Here is a 17,717-nt window from a genome sequence, read left to right on the forward strand (position 1 = left end):
CAATGACTCTTCCCACCTAACTACTGTTTGGTTCTTTAGTTCTTGAAAGAGTTATCTATACCCATCAACTCATTCCTCAGCTCGTTCCAGCCTCTCTTGTTTTTGTCTTTCAGCTACAACTGTTCTTGTCAAGGCCACCCAAGGCCTTCCTGTCATTAACAGTGATAGACATTTTCCCTTCTCATTTTGATGCATCAGGACATGTGACCTTCCCTCCTCTTTGTTCTGCCTGTTGGGTCTCTCTTTCTTTGATGGCCCCTTTCCCATCTGCTGTCTCCACTAGTATTTCTGTGAATGAGTCCAAGATGCTCTTCTGCCTCTCTGGGCTCTTTTCCTAGGGTGACCTCATCATTTCTGTAGTATTTAGCACTACCCATATTCAGATGACTTGAATGTATGCCTCCAACTCAAACATTCCTATGGCTTTCTAAGTAGTATATTCAACCCTGTACTTGACATTCTTTTAGATGTTTGAAATGAATGCTTTTCTTTTGATTTGAACTATTCAGTGGCCTTTCATTACTCCAAACACCCCATACCCACCTAAAAGAGTAAATACCTTTTTCCCCCATAAATTTAATTCTTTTTCCACAGATCTCTTCTCATCCCTCCTCCTGCTTCCCCTTAACCTCCCCCTCCATCCGTCCCCCATCCCCTCCTCCAAAAGGATAAGGCCTCCCTTGGGGAGTCAGCAAAGCCTGGTACATTCAGTTGAGGCAGGGCCAAGCCCTTCCTCCCTGCATCAAGGATGAACAAGTCATCCAACCATAGATGATGGGATCCAGAAAGCCAGCTCATGCACCAGGAATAGATTCTGATCCCACTGTCAGGGGCCCCTTAGACAGACCAAACTACACAACTGTCTCCCATATGCAGAGGGCCTAGTTCGATCCCATGCGGGTTCCACAGTCGTTGGTGTAAAGTTTGTGAGTTCCTGTGTGCTTGGTTCATTTGCCTCTGAAGATTTCTCCATGATGATCTTGACACCCCTTGAAGAGCAGATATCTTACCATGACTTGTGTATGAGGTACTCTGTATGGCCTGGTGCTTGCTTTATGAAGCAACTCATGTGATGGCTGCTGTTTGTTTCTTGTGCTTTAGGGTGCTCCTGGTATCCTTTTCATTCCTGCATGTGCCTGGCTTCTTTCAACCCTCAGGATCTTTGCGCAGCTTTTTCCTTTGCTAGAAATACCCAGTTTCTTGTGCCTGGTGTGGCCATTCCCTCTTATCCTTTGAATCAATGTTGTCATCCCTGAGAAGCTGTTGTCCAGTTCGGTAGTCAGCTGTGTGAGTTACAAGATCTCTGTTTTTGTTGTTCAGCATGTGTTTCCAGCACATACTATATCACTTTGTGTAGTTGCATTTCAGTGTGCAAAATGAGTAAGCTTACTGACATGTAAAAACCTCATTTCTTACTGAAAGACTAGACTCAAAACTGTGTATCCACGTATTTTGTACTGTTCTTGCACCGAACCTGTAAGCAACTTCAATATTAAACAAAATAGGGTGAGAAGGACCTTGAACAGCTGACGAGCATTTAGAGCATAGCATGAAGATCACAGTCTGGGCTTAGTTCTTTTTTGTATGTTCATCTAAGTGTACCTAAGTAAGTGTGATCAGTATCCTGGTTCTGGTCAGCTGGGCTTATTTCTGTAGGTGCTGAGATTCCCTTTCTGGATCTTAATAAGAAGCACAGTCCATTTGCCAAGACAACTCTACATTCTTGTCATAGTTTAGTTCCTTAACCTGAGGTGAGATTTCTAGGGGAAGGCTGGCCTTGTGTTTAGAGCAGCATGGCAGGATGGAAAGACATTGAACCACAAGTTGGCTTGGATTTTTGCCCTAGTCCTAATTACTTTGAAAACCAAAACAAAACCCTAAGCCTCAGTTTTCCCACCCATAAAACAAGAAAATTGGATCACATGGTTCCTATGGTTTCTTTTGCTTTAATCATTGTGAAATAGCTGATTTTTATAGAAATAATGGATGCTGATATTAAAAGGAAACAAACTATAGCTTTTGAGGAAAAAGACCCGGAGTCATTTTTTTTTTTTAATGAAAAAAATAGTGAATACTCCCATAGACTAGTCCTCAGCTAGTGGAGTGAGTGATACATTCCTTGGAGATTCAGAATCCTTCAAGTTAACCTCTATTTGACTGCCCCTGACAGACTTAGTTTATTGGACGTTGTCCAAGGGGAGAAAAAAAAATTGAGTCGACTGCTTTTGTGTTTTTGATGACCTGTACTTCAACCCTTCTAGGAATTAAAAAGGTGACTCAATTGAGAATAATAAGTGTCTCCTTCTAAACTGCAACATCCCAAAAAGAATCATTCATTTTAATGCAAACTTGAATCACTTGATCCCTTAGAGGACTACTCTTATAGAAAGAAAGAAATGAGGCAAAAGAACTACTTGTGCTCAGGGTTAGAAAGCTGCGTTGGTCAGGGAGACTCTAAATCATGACCTTCCTGTGAATTTTATCTTCAGTCAGTTGGGAGCAGCTTGCTTCTTACCTTTTATTAATTATTCCTACTAAGGACTGTCCTTTTAAAAATAAACTTTTATCCCACTGATTCCCAAAGTATACTTAGGGTTGAGTGGTAGCGTCTCATAATTATTCCATGTGAAGAAATCGAGGCTCTGAAAGCTGGTTTTAAGAAACTTGCTAGGTTAAAGCCCAGGTAATAGTGACTGAGCTGGGTTTTGCAGCAAGCCAGTGAGCAATGAATCTTTCTTTGAGCTTAAAATGTAGTTATGTATACTTTTTTTAAAAATCATTTTTAATGGCAATGTGAGGGTTAGAAAGTTAATGGCAGCCCACTTGCAGGTGAAGTGATTTGCATACATGACCCTTCCCTAGGGTTCTGTTTTGTTTTGATTTTTATCCAGCCCTATCGACAGCCTTCTTTTCTAGTTTCCATTTTGCACATTTGAGGACTAAAGTCAAACCCAAAGCAAAATAATGAATCACATTCGGTAGGATCACATAGTAACATCTCCCAGAAACATGACCTTATTTGTGTCTTGGACTTACAAAACCTGTTGCTTTAAGTATTTTAATAAAAACAGGCTCTCCCTCCCCCACTGAGGCATACTTTCCTCCCGGACCACTTTAATTATGTGAGCTAGAATCCTGTTTCTCACACATCTTCAGTTCTCAACCTTGTTAAAATTAATCATATAATCCCCCTTTAAAACATAGTATTAAAATCACCATAGTAACACAGTATCCAAGCTTTATAGATAAAACATAACAGCCATAAGAAGGTAGCATTTGGTGTCCCCTTGACAGCTCTATAACTTTTATGGAAATGTGTTCCTTCCCCTGTATAAGGTGGGGATAGCATTACTTACACCTGCTTTATTACCACATGGCTTTGAAATTGCCACCTTGTTTTTGTTCACCTTCCTAGTTAAATAAGGAGAGTGGAACACTTCCTTGTCTTTTGGAGCCATTTTCCTGTGCTTGAAGCACTCTCTAAGGGATAGAATTGTTTCCTTAAATATAACTAGGCAAGGCCCTTGACCTTTGTGCTGGGATACCCTGAAAATCTCTTTAATTTTACTTTTCTTTTGTGACTTGTATAAGGGAGCTTTAGAAAGAAAGTCTATTCTAAATTTGAAATTTTAATTCATAGCTTACCCAAAGACAATACAGTCCTGCCTTTGGCAAAGGCCTGTTAAGAATGATTTTTCATTTCTACTGACAATTGGTACCTTAGCATCAGTTTGAATATTTTAACAAAGTCCGTGTCTTATCAACTCAAGTACACTTTGTATAAATATAGTATAAGATACATATAAGTCACTGAATTCCTTGGATTAATTCACTATCAAATTCTAAATATTATGTTAGTATAAACTTACATATTAGAATTTGAAATGTTTACATTTTTAAAAGCATGAGATATAGGTAAACTAATAAAAATTGTGCATTTTGAAGCATTTTGTAACTTAATATAGTTTTAGATTAATCTGGTTGTTAACATGCTTTTAAATTATTTATTAGACATTTCCTACTCTATATTGCTTTTATGTGTAGTTAGCTTATTTTGTACTGATACAAGAATTTTTGGCTTTTTAATGTCTTGAAACATTGCTTTAATTTTTAGTCCCTTAAACAAGCTTAACGTTTTGGTACTCCTGCCCTCTAAGCTAATAAATATGTTCCTCAAAGTTCAGAAAGTATCAAAGGTTCAGGAATCCAGGAGAACAACACATAGCTCTGCCCCTTTTTCATTCCAGTGTTCATGATGGCTCCTCCTGGCACTCACTGAACCTGAGTTCCCTAGCTACTCTTGACTGTCCTTTTCTGTAAAATGGGAACATTCCTGAAATTCCAAGATTATCATGAAAATAACTGAAGTGGTACATTAGATATGTAAATAACCATAGCAGTGACAGTGAGCTGGTGCTGTGGCCATTGGAGTCACAGAAAGGCTTAAAAAAAAAACCAGCTTTTTGCCACCCACCTCATGGTACCTTAGGCAGTGCTTGTCTCAGTTTTCTTCCTCTTTATGTGAGGATGATAGAGTGCTTCTTTCAGCACTGATAGCCGATTGACACAGCTACCTGGGGCCGGAACTCAGTTAGGGACATTGGAAAGTGTTGTTGATTTTGATTTCTAGTGGTCATTAGAATAGGCTCCTTTCTCTCCCTTTCTTCCCACTCCTTCCTCTTTCCTCATTCCACTTCTTCCTTCCCTGCTCTGTCCTTGCTTCCTCTCTTTCATTTCCCTTTCCTTTCTTGTCTGCTTTTTTGAAGTGTGTAAATTTTAAGCTCATTTGTAAAGGTCCACGAAGGAAATGTAACAGGTTCAATGACTTGTGGCGATTAGATACTTTATCTGGAAACTTAGCACAAATTCATTTCTCCCTTTGTTCTGTCTTCACTGCAGCCTCACAGTTAGCCAAGTTGGCCAGCACTTCACGTTCGTGCTCACTGACATTGACAGCAAACAGAGATTTGGGTTCTGCCGCTTATCTTCAGGGGCCAAGAGCTGCTTCTGTATCTTAAGGTAAGGGAGAAGGGCTTCAGCCATTGGTTGGTTCTGTGAAACAGTTGTCAGCTTTTGCATAGTCCTTCTGTAATTAAGTTTTCCAGCTGTTGTTTTGGTGTCCTATCTGTTCCCCACAAGTCAGTGATCTTGGGGAGAAGGACTTTGTGATGTTGCTCTTTCACTTGAAGTCCTGCAGATAATTGTATTTATTTATTTGCATCACATCCCTTGGGTGGGGAGGGCCTCAGTGCTCCTGAGTGGTATGTGGAAACTGGAGAGTCAGCAGGGCTTCAGTCCCTCCTGCTGTTATCTGGAGCTGTCAGAAATTAGTCTGTTAGGCTTCCCTGAGGACATTTTGTGTATGTAAGATTATTAATAAAGTATGTGTCTAGCTCAGGACAGCCTACAGACACTGATTGTGTGCTCCTTAGAGTAGAACCCTTGCCCTCTTTGAGTCAGTGTCTGAATAACTTCCCAACCTGGCTGCCTCTGTAGAAGTTCCAGAAACGTGCAGAAGTGTGAGAAGATGACTTCAGGCCTTCTGAAATCCCTTTGCAAACCAGAGCCACACTTGCTTAATGCTCTATTTCCTCCTGCCACGGGGGTAAGGCATTCTGGGGTGGGAGGATGTGTGGAAATCCGATTTTGGAGCTGCTGGCTTTGTGGACTCCTGCTGGGCGCCTCCTGAGGGGGAGGTAAAGGCATCCCACACATTCTCCTCTCCATCTGCCTCTCTTAAGTAGGTGTTGGGGGGCCTGCCTCCTTCCTCTATCTGCTGTGGAGCAGCCAGTACAAGCAGCAGGGAGGTGCCCATGACAAAACCCGGGCCCCATGCTTGGGCCCAGCCAGGGTTAAAAGGCCAAGCCCTCTGTGGTGTCCAGAAGGGGTGGTTCTCTGCTGTAACAGTCTCTGCACTTTGTTCATCTTCTCACCAAGTAAAAGACCCTCCCAACGTAACTCACTCCCCAAAGCCATACCAGGAGAAAAGGGCCCAACTGATGAAGTTCCTTTGCTCTTGTCAGCCTGAACCACAACTCTGCATTTTTCTAACAGATCTCATCATTTTCGTTCCTAGCTAGTGAGGTCAACTCCCCTCATCACCAAGTTTAGCATTTCTGGTTTGGGCACCAGAGGCCTGCTGCACAGAGCCCCGAGGAGGGATGGGGCTGACTGCTATGGAGCAATGACTGTGCATAGCTGTTCTTGAGTATCCAATGCTATGTACTGCCTGCCCAGGAGCTAGACTTGGATGGTCATGGTTGTTTACTTATGACTGGGTGTAACTCTTTTTATTAATTTATTTTTATTTTTTATTTTATTTTAGTTATTATTTAGTGGGCATATTTTCTTTTCCATTCCTGGCTGTTGTATTTAAGCCTTGGCCAAGATACTGCATATTTACATTGTGAATTTGAAGGAGTGAATGCTTAGCCCTGGTTCTTGAGTTTGGTAGAAAGGGTTGTCCTGGGTGGTTGTGATGGTGCATACCTTGATTCCAGCAGAAGCAGGTGAATCTCTGAGTTTGAGGCCAACCTGGTATACATAGTGAGCTCTAGGCAAGCCAAGGCTACATAGTGAGACAATGACAAAAACAAAAACAAAAACAAAGAGAGGGTTTATTCCTCATATTTTGGGGAGTTACGTTTTTTCTTTTCAAATTGGAATCTGTGTGTGTACACACACATATGCTCTTGTGTGCACACCCAAACACTCTGGCACTATCATATTTGTCAGCAAATGTCTGGGCATGGGGAACCACTTCTTTAAAACTGTGAATTGAACAGCTGAGTACAGCTTAGGGTGCAAGGCTTGCCTGGATGCACAGACCCTATGCTTGATCCCCAGCACCACCACCAAAAATGAACAAATAAGTATATAAATAAACCCACACTCCTTTGTTTCTAGTGTTCAATTTTATATGTCTACCAGGGTTTTTGTGTTTGTGAGAAGCCAGGTATGATGGCTATTCTTGGTTGTCAACGTGACTACATCTGGAATTAACTAAAACCCAAGTGGCTGGACACACCTGTGAGAGATTCTTAATTAAATCATTTGGAGTAGGAGGAGCCACTTCCACTCTGGATCTTTGAAGTGAGAAGACACACCTTCAATCTGGCTCACACCTTCTACTGGAAACCTATATAGAGACATGGAAGAAGGAAGCTCTCTCTTTGCCAGCTTGCCCTCACTCTCACTGTTATGCCCATTCCTTCACTGGCCTTAGAGCCTACTTCTACTGGATTCTGGTGTATACTGAAGACCAGCTGAGACACCTAGCCTTGTGGACTGAACAACTACTGGATTCTTGGATCTGCTGTTGGTAGACAGCAATTGTTGGACTAGCTGGACCACAGCCTGTAAGCTATTTTAATAAATCCCCTTTCTATTATATATAGATTCATTCCATAAGTTCTGTTTTTCTAGAGAACCTTGACTAATACAGATACCAGATACCAAGAATAGTTCTAGAGCAACAGAAGTATAAGGATGAATTTTTGTAAGTATCTGGAATAGATTTCCAGTTTGCCAACATCGACAGTTCTTGAAGCCTTTCCAGTTGAAGCCTCTCCTGGGAGCTTAGAGAGCACTGAAAGCCCATGATGTAAACTATTTTACAAACTTGAGGAGATGAATGCATTTGATTATCCTGATTTATCAATTATGAGAGGCAATAGATTTGGTAACTCTGTAAATAAAACTTTAGATAATTTGTAGAAGAATAAGATAAATAATGCTGCTGGTTGGTTGCTCTTAGCATCTCTAGATAAGTTGACAAAGGAAAAGAATTAGCTCCATGATAAAATTAATTAACTTCTAACATCTCAGAATATGGTGAAAGAAAACAATCAACTTGGTGATAAAATTGACTGGCTCCAAATTCACATAAACATTCTAAAGTTTTCTGTGTGTGCCCTAGAAGAGAATCTTCTCTCCAGCAGAAAATCAAACCGAAGCCCTCATTATAAGGTTGGCTGAATTACAGTGAAAATTTCAAGTCCCAGCCTGGAGGGTAAAGTAAGGGTATTAATTGGTAAAGAATGGGATCCTGTAACTTGGGCTGAGGATGCATAGGAGGACCTTATTGAGGCTGAGAACTTTGAACCCTCAGATTTTCAAGGATTTATCTCATATGAGGAAGTAATCTCTCCACTGTCAGCAAAAGATGTACTGCCACCCTCCACCCTCTGAAATATTGCCTTTTCTACCCTTGACTGAGGAAATTAATCCTTCATTATCTACTAAACCAGCAGTGACTTTCTCTGAAGAAGGTGCCAGGCAAGACAAGACTGATGTCCCTCAGGGCCCACCAATAGTTGCTCTAGACCCACGGCTCTCAACCTGTGGGTTGCTACCCCTTTGACAAACATCAGTCTCCAAAAATATCTACATTCTAATTCATAACAGTAGCAAAACTGCAGTTTATAAAGTAGCAACGAAAATAACTTTATGGTTGAAGGTCACCACGACATGAGGAACTGTATTAAAGGGTCAAAACATTGGAAGATTGAGAACCACTGCTCTAGACCTATAACTGGACTTGAGGCTAAGCAGGCTCTTAAGAGGGTGGGTAGAAAGTGTAGTCCATGAGGAAGGAGATGTGCTACACTACTAAAGAGCTTAATGAGTTTGTGAATTCATTCAAACAGAAGCCTGGAAAATGTGTGTGGGAATGGATTTTAAGAGTATGGAATAGTGGTGAAAGGAATATAAAACTGGATCAGGCTGCATACAAGGTTTAGGTTTGATATGAAAGCTTGCATAGTTAAAAAAAAAGTAGGATGTCAGAAGTCTGTTTGAATGGTTAGCTGAAGCGTTTGTCAAAAGATGGTCTACTGAAAAGGAGTTGGAGATGCCTGATATCCCTGGACTTAGTGTTAATGAGGGGATTTTAAGGCTCAGGAAAATTGCAAAGCTAGAGTGGGTACGCTGTGTAAAGGGAAGGCATAGAAGACATGCCCTTTACTAATCCTTTAAGATGTAAAATTGTGAGAGGGCATCAGTACATTTGAAGAGCTTTGTTTTCACCCTTTTCCTTGTGCCAGACCTTAGGGTTGGAGATGCTGCTGCTCAGTTGGATGAATTAAATGTAATGGGTTTAATTGGGCCCCAAAGTAGCAGGGGCCAGGAGGCAGTACTAAATTACCAAAGGCAAGGTGATTGTAGTTATTGCAATGGGCAGCATAGACAAAGCAATGTTCATAATGGCCTGACCTATACTTGTCAGCAGAGGCACAATGAATACTTTAGTGGCATGACTTATATGGACATTTGGTACTGATTAATCAATCATGGTATTTCCAAGCATGAAATAGATAAGAAGCTTATTGTATTTTTGTTGGATCTGCATAAGCGAAAAAATTCTCACACATATGAAAGAAAGGCTCTGTTGGGGAATCTTGGCCTGTGAATGAATTTCCAAACTTGAGCCGATTTGCAGATCCAGAACCCCTTGAATGAAGGGGTGGCCAGGTTCTCCTGAGGATGTACCATGATAAAATACGTAAGGTTTTTACTGTTAGCTTTTCTACAGTTCTTCCCCAGAGGGACCTATGGCCTTTTACAAGGGTAACCATACACTGGGGGAAAGGGAACAATCAGACTTTCCAGGGTTTATGGATAATGAATCAACACTGATACTGGGAGATCCCAAGAAACATTGTGGTCCTCCAGTTAAAGTAGGGTCTTATGGAAGTCAGGTGATTAATGAAGTTTTGGATGATGTCTGATTCACAGTAGGTCCTGTGGGTCCCCAAACTCACACTGTAGTTATTTCCCCAGTCCCAGAAAGTAATTGGGATAGATATATTTAGAAGTTGGCAGAATTCTGACATTGGGTCCCTGACCTGTGTAGTGAGGGCTATTATGATTGGAAAGGCTAAATGGAAGCCTTTAGAGTTGCCTCTGCCAGGGAATATAGTGAATCAAAAACATTATCACATCCCTGGAGGAACTGCAGAAATTAGTGCCACCATCAAAGACTTGAAAGATACAGGGGTGGTGGTTCTTACTACATCTCCCATTAATTCTCCTATCTGGCCAGTGCAGAAGACAGATGGATCATGGAGAATGGCACTTGACTATCAAAAACTCAAATCAAGTAGTGACTCCAGTTGCAGCTGCTGTACCAAACATAGTGTTTCTACTTCAGCAGATTAACATATCTCGTGGTGCATAATATGCAGCTATGGATCTAGCAAATGCCTTTTCTCAGTACCTGGCCATAAGGACCACCAGAAGCAATTTTCTTTCAGTTGGCAAGGCCAGCAGTAAACCTTTACAGTTTTACATCTAGGATATATTAACTCTCCAGCTCTGTGTCAGAAGGGATCACGATCATCTCTCTCCCACAAAATATCACATTGTTGTACTATATTAACAACATCATGCTGATTGGACCAAGTGAGAAGGTAGCAACCACTTTGGACTTTGATGTGCAAAAAACCATATTTGCACATCAAAGAATGGGAAATAAATCCAAACAAAATTCAAGAACCTTCTACCTCAGTGAAATCTTAGGATCCAGTGGTGTGGGGCATGCAAAGATGTTCCTTGTAAGGTGAAGGATAAGTTATTGTACATGGCCCCTCCCACTACCAAGAAAGAAACACAACATTAAGTTGGCTTGTTTGGATTCTAGAGACAGAACATTCCTTACTTGGGTGTTACTCAGGCCCATACACCAAGTGACTTGGTATATGGAAAGCTGCTAGTTTTGCGTGCAGTCTGGAACAGGAGAAGCCTCTTCAATAGGTCTAGGCCGCTGTGCTGGCTGCTCTACCACTTAGACCATATGATCTAGCAGACATAGTGATACTTGAGGTGTCAGTGGCAGACAAGGATGCTATTTTGAGTCTTTGGCAGGCCCCTATAGGTGAATCACAGAAGATTGGGATTTTGGAGCAAATCTCTATCATCATCTGCAGACAACTACTCTCCCTTTGAGACACAGCTCTTGGCTTGCTCCTGGGCCTTAATGGAAACTGAATGTTTGACAGTGGACCACCAGGTTACTGTGTGACCTGAGTTGCCTGAGTGACTATGAGCTGGGTATGATCTAAACCACCAAGTCATAAAATAGGACCTGCACAGTAGCAATCCATCATCAAATGGAAGTGTTATATATGTGATTGGGCCCACACAGGTCCTGAAGGCACAAGAAAGTTACATGAAGAAGTTGCCCAAATGCCCATGGTTTCTACTTCTATTACAATGCTGTCTGCTGCCAAGCATTCACCTGTAGCCTCATGTGGTGTGCCTTATGAGAGATTAACTGAGGAATAGAAGATTAAGGCCTGGTTTACTGGTGTTATGCATGTACCACCCAAAGTGAACAGCTGTATCATTATGACCCCTTTCTGGCACAATTCTGAAAGATACTAGCAAAGGGAAATCTTCATAGTGGGCAGAACTTCAGGTAGTTGACATGGTCATACTTTTTATTTGGAAGGAGTAATGCGATTACCCAGTTGTGCGATTGTTCACTGATTCATGGGCTGTAGCCAATGGATTGGCTATATGGTCAGGGACTTGAAATGAACATGATTGGAAAATTGGTGAGAAAGACATCTGTAGAAGAAGTATGTGGATAGATTTCTCCAAATGGGCAAAGATATTTGGTTTCATGTAACTGCTCATCAAAAGATGACTTCAGCTGAGGAGGAGTTTAGTAGTCAAGTAGATAGGATCTTTCCCTTGGCCATCCCTGTCATTGCCCAATGGGCTCATGAATAAAGTGGCCACAGTGGCGGAGATCTGGTTATGCATGGGCTTGAAAACATGGACTGCCAGTCACCAAGACTGACCTGGTTACAGCTGCTGTTGATTGCTAGATCTACCAATAGCAGAGACCAACACTGAGCCTCAGATATGGCACCATTCCCTAGAGTGTCCAGCCAGCTACCTGGTGGCATGTTGACTATATAGGACCACTTCCTCCATAGAAAAGATAATGCTTTGTCCTTATTGAAGTAGATACTTGTTCTGGTTATGGATTTGCCTTTATTGCACATAATTATTCTGCTAAAACCACTACCTGTGGACTTACAGAATGCCTTATCCACTGTCATGGTATTCTACACAGTATTGTTTCTAACCAAGGAACTCACTTCACAGCAGAGAAGTGTGACAGTGGGCCCACAATCATGGAATCCACTGTCTTACCAGGTTCCCCACTGTCTTGAAGCAGCTGTCCTGATAGAAAGATGGAATGGCTTTTTAAGACAGAGTTATGGCACCAGTTAGGTGTTAGCAGCCTGAAGAGCTGGGGCAGGGTTCTCAGAAGGTTTTGAATCAGCATCCAATATATGGATTTGGTTTCTCCTAGCCTGAATCCATGGGTCCAAGCATCAGGGATGTGGGAAAAGCAGTAGTTCCACTGCTAGTTCTAATAGGAAAAGTTTTGATTATGGAGGAGGAAGTGCTCCCATCGAGAGATGCAATAAACGTCCCTTTGAACTGGAAGCCCAGACTTCCCCTTGGTCACTTTGGGCTTCTCATACCCTTAAGCCAACAAGCTTAAGGAATAACAGTGTTGGGAGGGATGATTGATTGAGATTAGCAAGGGAAAATTGTATTATTTCTCCATAATGGAAGTTAGGAAGATTATGTCTGGAGTACAGGAGATACTTTAGGGCTTCTCTTGATGCTCCTGTGCTTAAAGTCAGTGCAAAACTACAACAACCTAATCCAGGCAGGATGACAAAGGTCACAGACCCTTCAGGAATGAAGGTGTGTGTGTCATTTCTCCAGGAAAAGAGCCAAGACCTGCTAAGGTACTTGCTGAAGGTGGAGGAAATACAGAATGGGTAGTAGAGGAAAGTAGTTAGAAATACCAGCTAAGGCCAGTTGATCAGTAGCAGAAAGAGGGTTATAATTGATATGAGCATTTGTCATATTTTGTTAAGAATGTGTTTGAACAGATATTTGTGTTTTCTTTTTTCTATTTCCTTATCATGTAATGTAACATCAATTAAGAGAGTATCAGTGGTTATCATATTTAAGTTTGAGGTACTAAAAGAATATCCCTCAAGGGACATTGCCACCTATTCTAAATTTATAGTGCATTTGTGGTTGTAGAAGGGATAGTTACATCATGTTAGGCATAATTATGACCTGGTTATTGGTTTTGGTTGGAAATTAAACATGACATAAGGAGATACGATTATGTGTCAAGTTGTCAAGGGGTGGACTTATAATGGCTATTCTTGGTTGTCAACAAGACTACATCTGAAATTAACTAAAACCCAAATGGCTGGGCATACCTGTGAGAAATTTTTTCTTAATTAAATCATTTAAAGTGGGATCTCACATCTAATCCAGATCTTTGAGGTGGGAAGATACACCTTTAATCCAGATCATTTGAGGCAGGAAGATCCACCTTTACTCTGGGCCACACCTCTGCTGACAGCCTGTATGAAGGACACAGAAGGAAGCTCTTGCCTGCTTGCTTTTGCCCTCATTAGCAAGCCATTCCTTCACTGGCATTAGAGCCAACCTCTTCAGGATTCCAGCATATACTGAGGACCAGCCAAGACATCCAGCCTCATGGACTGAACAACTATTGTTTTCTTTGGACTGCCTGTTGGTAGACAGCTATTGTTGGATTAGCTGGACCACAGCCTGTAAGCCACTCTAATGAATCTCCTTTCTTTAGATATTCATTCTATAAGTTCTGTTCCTCTAGAGAACCCTGACTAATACATTAGGTGAGCAGCTTCTCATGCTGTTGTCATTTAGAATGAAGCTGGCAGCAATTGTTTTGTTTTCTAGCTTGGAACCATGGAGAAAAATTTGGTGGTATAATCGCTTCATTTGCTAGCCTTTAACTAAATGCTTACTATTACCTAGTTCTTTGAAGGAAGATTTCCAGACTAGCTAGGGAGATAGTGTGCAATATGTAATACATGGAGTGTTCCCAAGGCTGGGTGTCTTGTTTATATGGACTTGCTAATGCCAAAAGATCATAACTGTGGTTAGAAATGATGTTTTAAAAATACCTGTATTATACTTATTTATTTTATGTGTACACATGTGTATATAAATGTGGACACAGAGGTCAGAGGGTATCTTGTAGAAATCAGGTCTCTTATTCCATTATGTGGGTTCTAGGAATCAAATTCAGGTCATCAGGCTTAGCTTCAAGTGCCTTTACTTGCTGAGCCATCTTACCAGCCAGTGAAAAGTCTTGGGTGTGGGGAATGTGGGGTTGGAAAGATGGCTCCTTGATTAAGAGTGTGTACTGGTCTTGCATAGAACCCAGATTCCATTCCCATTAGTTCAAGGAGAACTAATGTCTATGATCTCTTAGGGCACCTGTATTCATGTGCATATACCTGTAAAGAGGTACATACACATAATTCAAAATAAATTTTAAAAGTGAATCACTGAAAAATGTGTGTGTGTTTATATAGTGTATGTACATGTATATGCAGATGGTTTGGACATGTGTGTACACATACATGTGGAAACCAGAGGTCAACTGGAGTCTTTTCCTGGATCACTTTTCTGGTTTTTTGTTTGTTTGTTTGTTTTTGTTTGTTTTTTTTTCTTTTTTGAAGATTGGCCCTCTCATTGAACCTGGAGCTTATTGATTTGCTAGGCATGCTGGACAAAGATCCACCTATTTCTGCCCCCAAGTGCTGAGATTACAGAAAGTTTCTGCCACGCTGGAGTCCTCTGTGAATGCTGGGGATCCAAACTCAGGTCCTTCTATCTATGCTGCTGATACTTTGTCTACTTTGCCATCTTCTCAGCTCCTAAAAAATAAAGGGTCTTATATGAATTTTGAGATGTGTTTTGTAGATGTTTAATGAGAATGGAAATATGACCATGTGCAGTATAGGACACACATGTAGCACTTCCTCTGTGTTTGTTTGAGAACACTGCTAAATTTGGGGTAGTATATGACAGAGGTTCTATTGTTAGTGCCATGTCCAGTGGGGACTGGAGAAGTTTGCCTAGAGACGGAGGCTGCAGTGTGGGTCTAGTTCAGATACTAACCTTATTCTTGTTACTGCTTTCTTCAGGTAAACCTGATGTCCAGCCACTGTTTGCTGTGTACCCATTGCTGTGACTTAAATGTGTGCATAAGCCATCTTTACTTTTAACTCCCATTCCTCTCCTGAGGGATGGCATTCCCTGTGATGGTGGCTGTGTGGGCACAGCCTCTGCAGTTTGTAAATTTCACTTCTTAGGGTCACTTCCTCTCTGGCTACTCTCCCAATGCTACATATTATACTTATGATGTCTATGAGCCATTGTACATCTTTGTCTTCACACATCACCCCATCCTCTCAGAGTACTTTTCTCTAGGCAATGTCATTGTTCCTTCCTCTGAACACAACTTTCATGCTTTAGATACTTCAGGTGTCTATTTATAATCCTTGATCTCCCTTTTTCTTTTTCCAGTTGTATAGTCATCTCTTCATAGGTGAGGACTGTGCCTTAATCTCCAACCTGTAGAGTAGTACGTGACAGAGGTACTGTGTGTCTGCCACTCAGAAAAAGGCTGTGCCTCTGGAAAGAACGGAGAGGGTACTCAAGACTTGAAATGAAAGGATGACTCTAATTATTTAAAAGAACAAAAGTAAAATACTTACTGGTAGAAGCATGGTTCCTATTACGGAAGTAATTTCATACTAATTACAACTGTAAAGCGGTAAGTGCTCCTTGGAGTCTGCCAGAAATTCAGTTTTGAGCAGGGGCATTGTGTCTACAAAGAACTAGTTTATCTATATCACCAAATTTTAACTCCACAGTCAAAGCCTCTTAGATAGTCTTTAGGAAATATACTTTACTGGATTTAATTTTAGTTTTTGTCCCTCTTGCTAAAATGTCATCTCCATGAAGGCTGAGGATTTTTGTTGTTGTTTGATTTTTGTTTTTGAGTTTCTCTGTGTAGCCCTGGCTATCCCAGAACTTGCTCTGTAGACCAGGCTGCCTTGAACTCACAGAGATCCTCCTGCCTCTGCCTCCCAAGTGCTGGGATTAAAGTCGTGAGCCACCACTCCCTGTGTTGTTTGGTTGAGACAGAATTTTGTTATATAGCCTGTGCTTCTTAAAAAACAAAACAAACAAACAAAAAACTTTAAAAAGTTCACTTGGCCTTGAAAGAAGTGTGTTGTACTGGAGTATGAACAAATCTCATTAATACCCATGTCACAGTAGCATCAAATGCATTATATCCTGCCATGATTGACTAGTTCTTGCCACAAAGGATTTTTCTTCTCAAGATAATTATTTAACAAATTGCTTGGTGATAGTTAATATTATTATTATCATCATTATTATTACTATTTTTGAGACAGGATTTCTCTGTGTAACCCTGGAACTCACTCTGTAGACCAGGCTGGCCTCAAACTTAGAGATTCATCTGTCTCTGCCTCCTGAGTGCTGGGATTAAAGGTGTGCACTACCACCGCACAGCTGTTAATACTAAATTTCAAACAACAACTTGGAGAACAGTTATGAGTAAATCTGTTGTTCTTCATTGTGAAAGTCATTGTAACATTTTTAGGTTGTGCCATTTGGGTATGCTACATTACACATATTGATCTCAGAAATCTTTTGAAGTTATTAAGCAGAGTGACCTGGAACTGCAATTAGTCATGGCCCCCAATTTCCCAAATGCCACATCCCTCATCAAGGCTAGAAATGTAATGAAATGTGCTATTTCTAACCAAATTCTGCTTTGGTGTCTACAGAAAAAATACAAGAGTTCTGAGTCATGAAGTTGTTTTAGGGTTGAGGAGAGAGTATAATCATTACATTTCTCTAGCCTTCATAAAAGGACCCTACAGACAGTAGTTTTCTTGACTATATTTATAGATCTTATTTAAGCTTTTTGAGAAAACTCAATTGTCCTTATACCTGGACTAGGCCCTCTGCATAGCAACACAGCTGTGTAGCTTGATTTGCTTAGGGGGCCCCTGGCAGTAGGATCAGAATCCATCCCTAGTGCATGAGCAGGCTTTTTGGAGCAGCTGCCTATGATGGGACAGCCTTGAGGCAGGGCAAAGGGCTTGGACCTGCCTCTACTAAATGTACCTCCCCATGGTAAGCCTTACCTTCTTGTAGAAGGGAATAGGAGGTGGGTTGGGAGGAGGAGGCTGGAGGAGGGAAGAGGGGAATCTTTGATTGGTGTGTAAAATGAATAAAAAATTTTTCTTAATTAAAAAAATACTTGGAACTTAGTATATGTTTTGGGAAGTAATAACCTTTTTTTAAAGGTGTGTGTGTGTGTGTGTGTGTGTGTGTGTTTTGAATGCACACATGCAGATGCTTACAGAAGCCAGAGTTGGATCTACTGGAGTTGGAGTTGCAAGTGGTTTTGAGCCAGCCAGTGTATGCTGGGAACTGAACTCTTACTCCTCTGCAAGAGCAGCAATTGCTATTAATTGGAGCCACGTCTTCAGCCCCAAGAGATAACCTTTTTAGCAAGGTATCATCTAAAATAATTTTGGTTTAACTCTTCAGATCTTTATTCAGTGAAGTTTCTGAGAATGTACTCTTATCTGGAAGGAGCCTTCCATAGCACTTGGTCTTTGCTCTTTATTTATGTCAAATTCCTCTAGTAGATATTGAGGTCTATGTCTGCAAGTTCTCATTTGAAAATCTCACATTCACCCAGTATTGTGTTAAGCTGAGCTTCTTGTCCTTTACCAAATCCAAAAGTGAGCGTGCCTCTACATATACTGTACTGACTGAGATTTGTCTCC

The 17,717-nt window shown here is 41.1% G+C and overlaps 1 protein-coding gene across 33 annotated transcripts in view; it reads left to right on the top strand.

Moving 5' to 3' along the window:
* Dennd1a (DENN domain containing 1A) overlaps positions 1–17,717 on the top strand; it is a 498,842-nt gene that overhangs the window by 168,146 nt on the left and 312,979 nt on the right. For 27 of the 33 annotated variants that reach the window (XM_076568467.1, XM_076568463.1, XM_006992524.4 and 24 more), the window contains one exon: positions 4,900–5,019. The exons of 2 other annotated variants lie outside the window; for them this stretch is intronic. In XM_076568467.1, coding sequence (XP_076424582.1) covers positions 4,900–5,019 — 120 coding nt within the window. Of the gene's footprint in view, positions 1–4,899; positions 5,020–6,930; positions 7,359–17,717 lie in introns of all 33 variants that reach the window. 4 more of the 33 variants (XM_076568462.1, XM_076568465.1, XM_076568464.1 and 1 more) reach the window with 2 other exon arrangements.

This window comes from Peromyscus maniculatus, chromosome 4 (assembly GCF_049852395.1).
Source record: "Peromyscus maniculatus bairdii isolate BWxNUB_F1_BW_parent chromosome 4, HU_Pman_BW_mat_3.1, whole genome shotgun sequence".
Taxonomy (NCBI): Eukaryota; Metazoa; Chordata; class Mammalia; order Rodentia; family Cricetidae; genus Peromyscus; species Peromyscus maniculatus.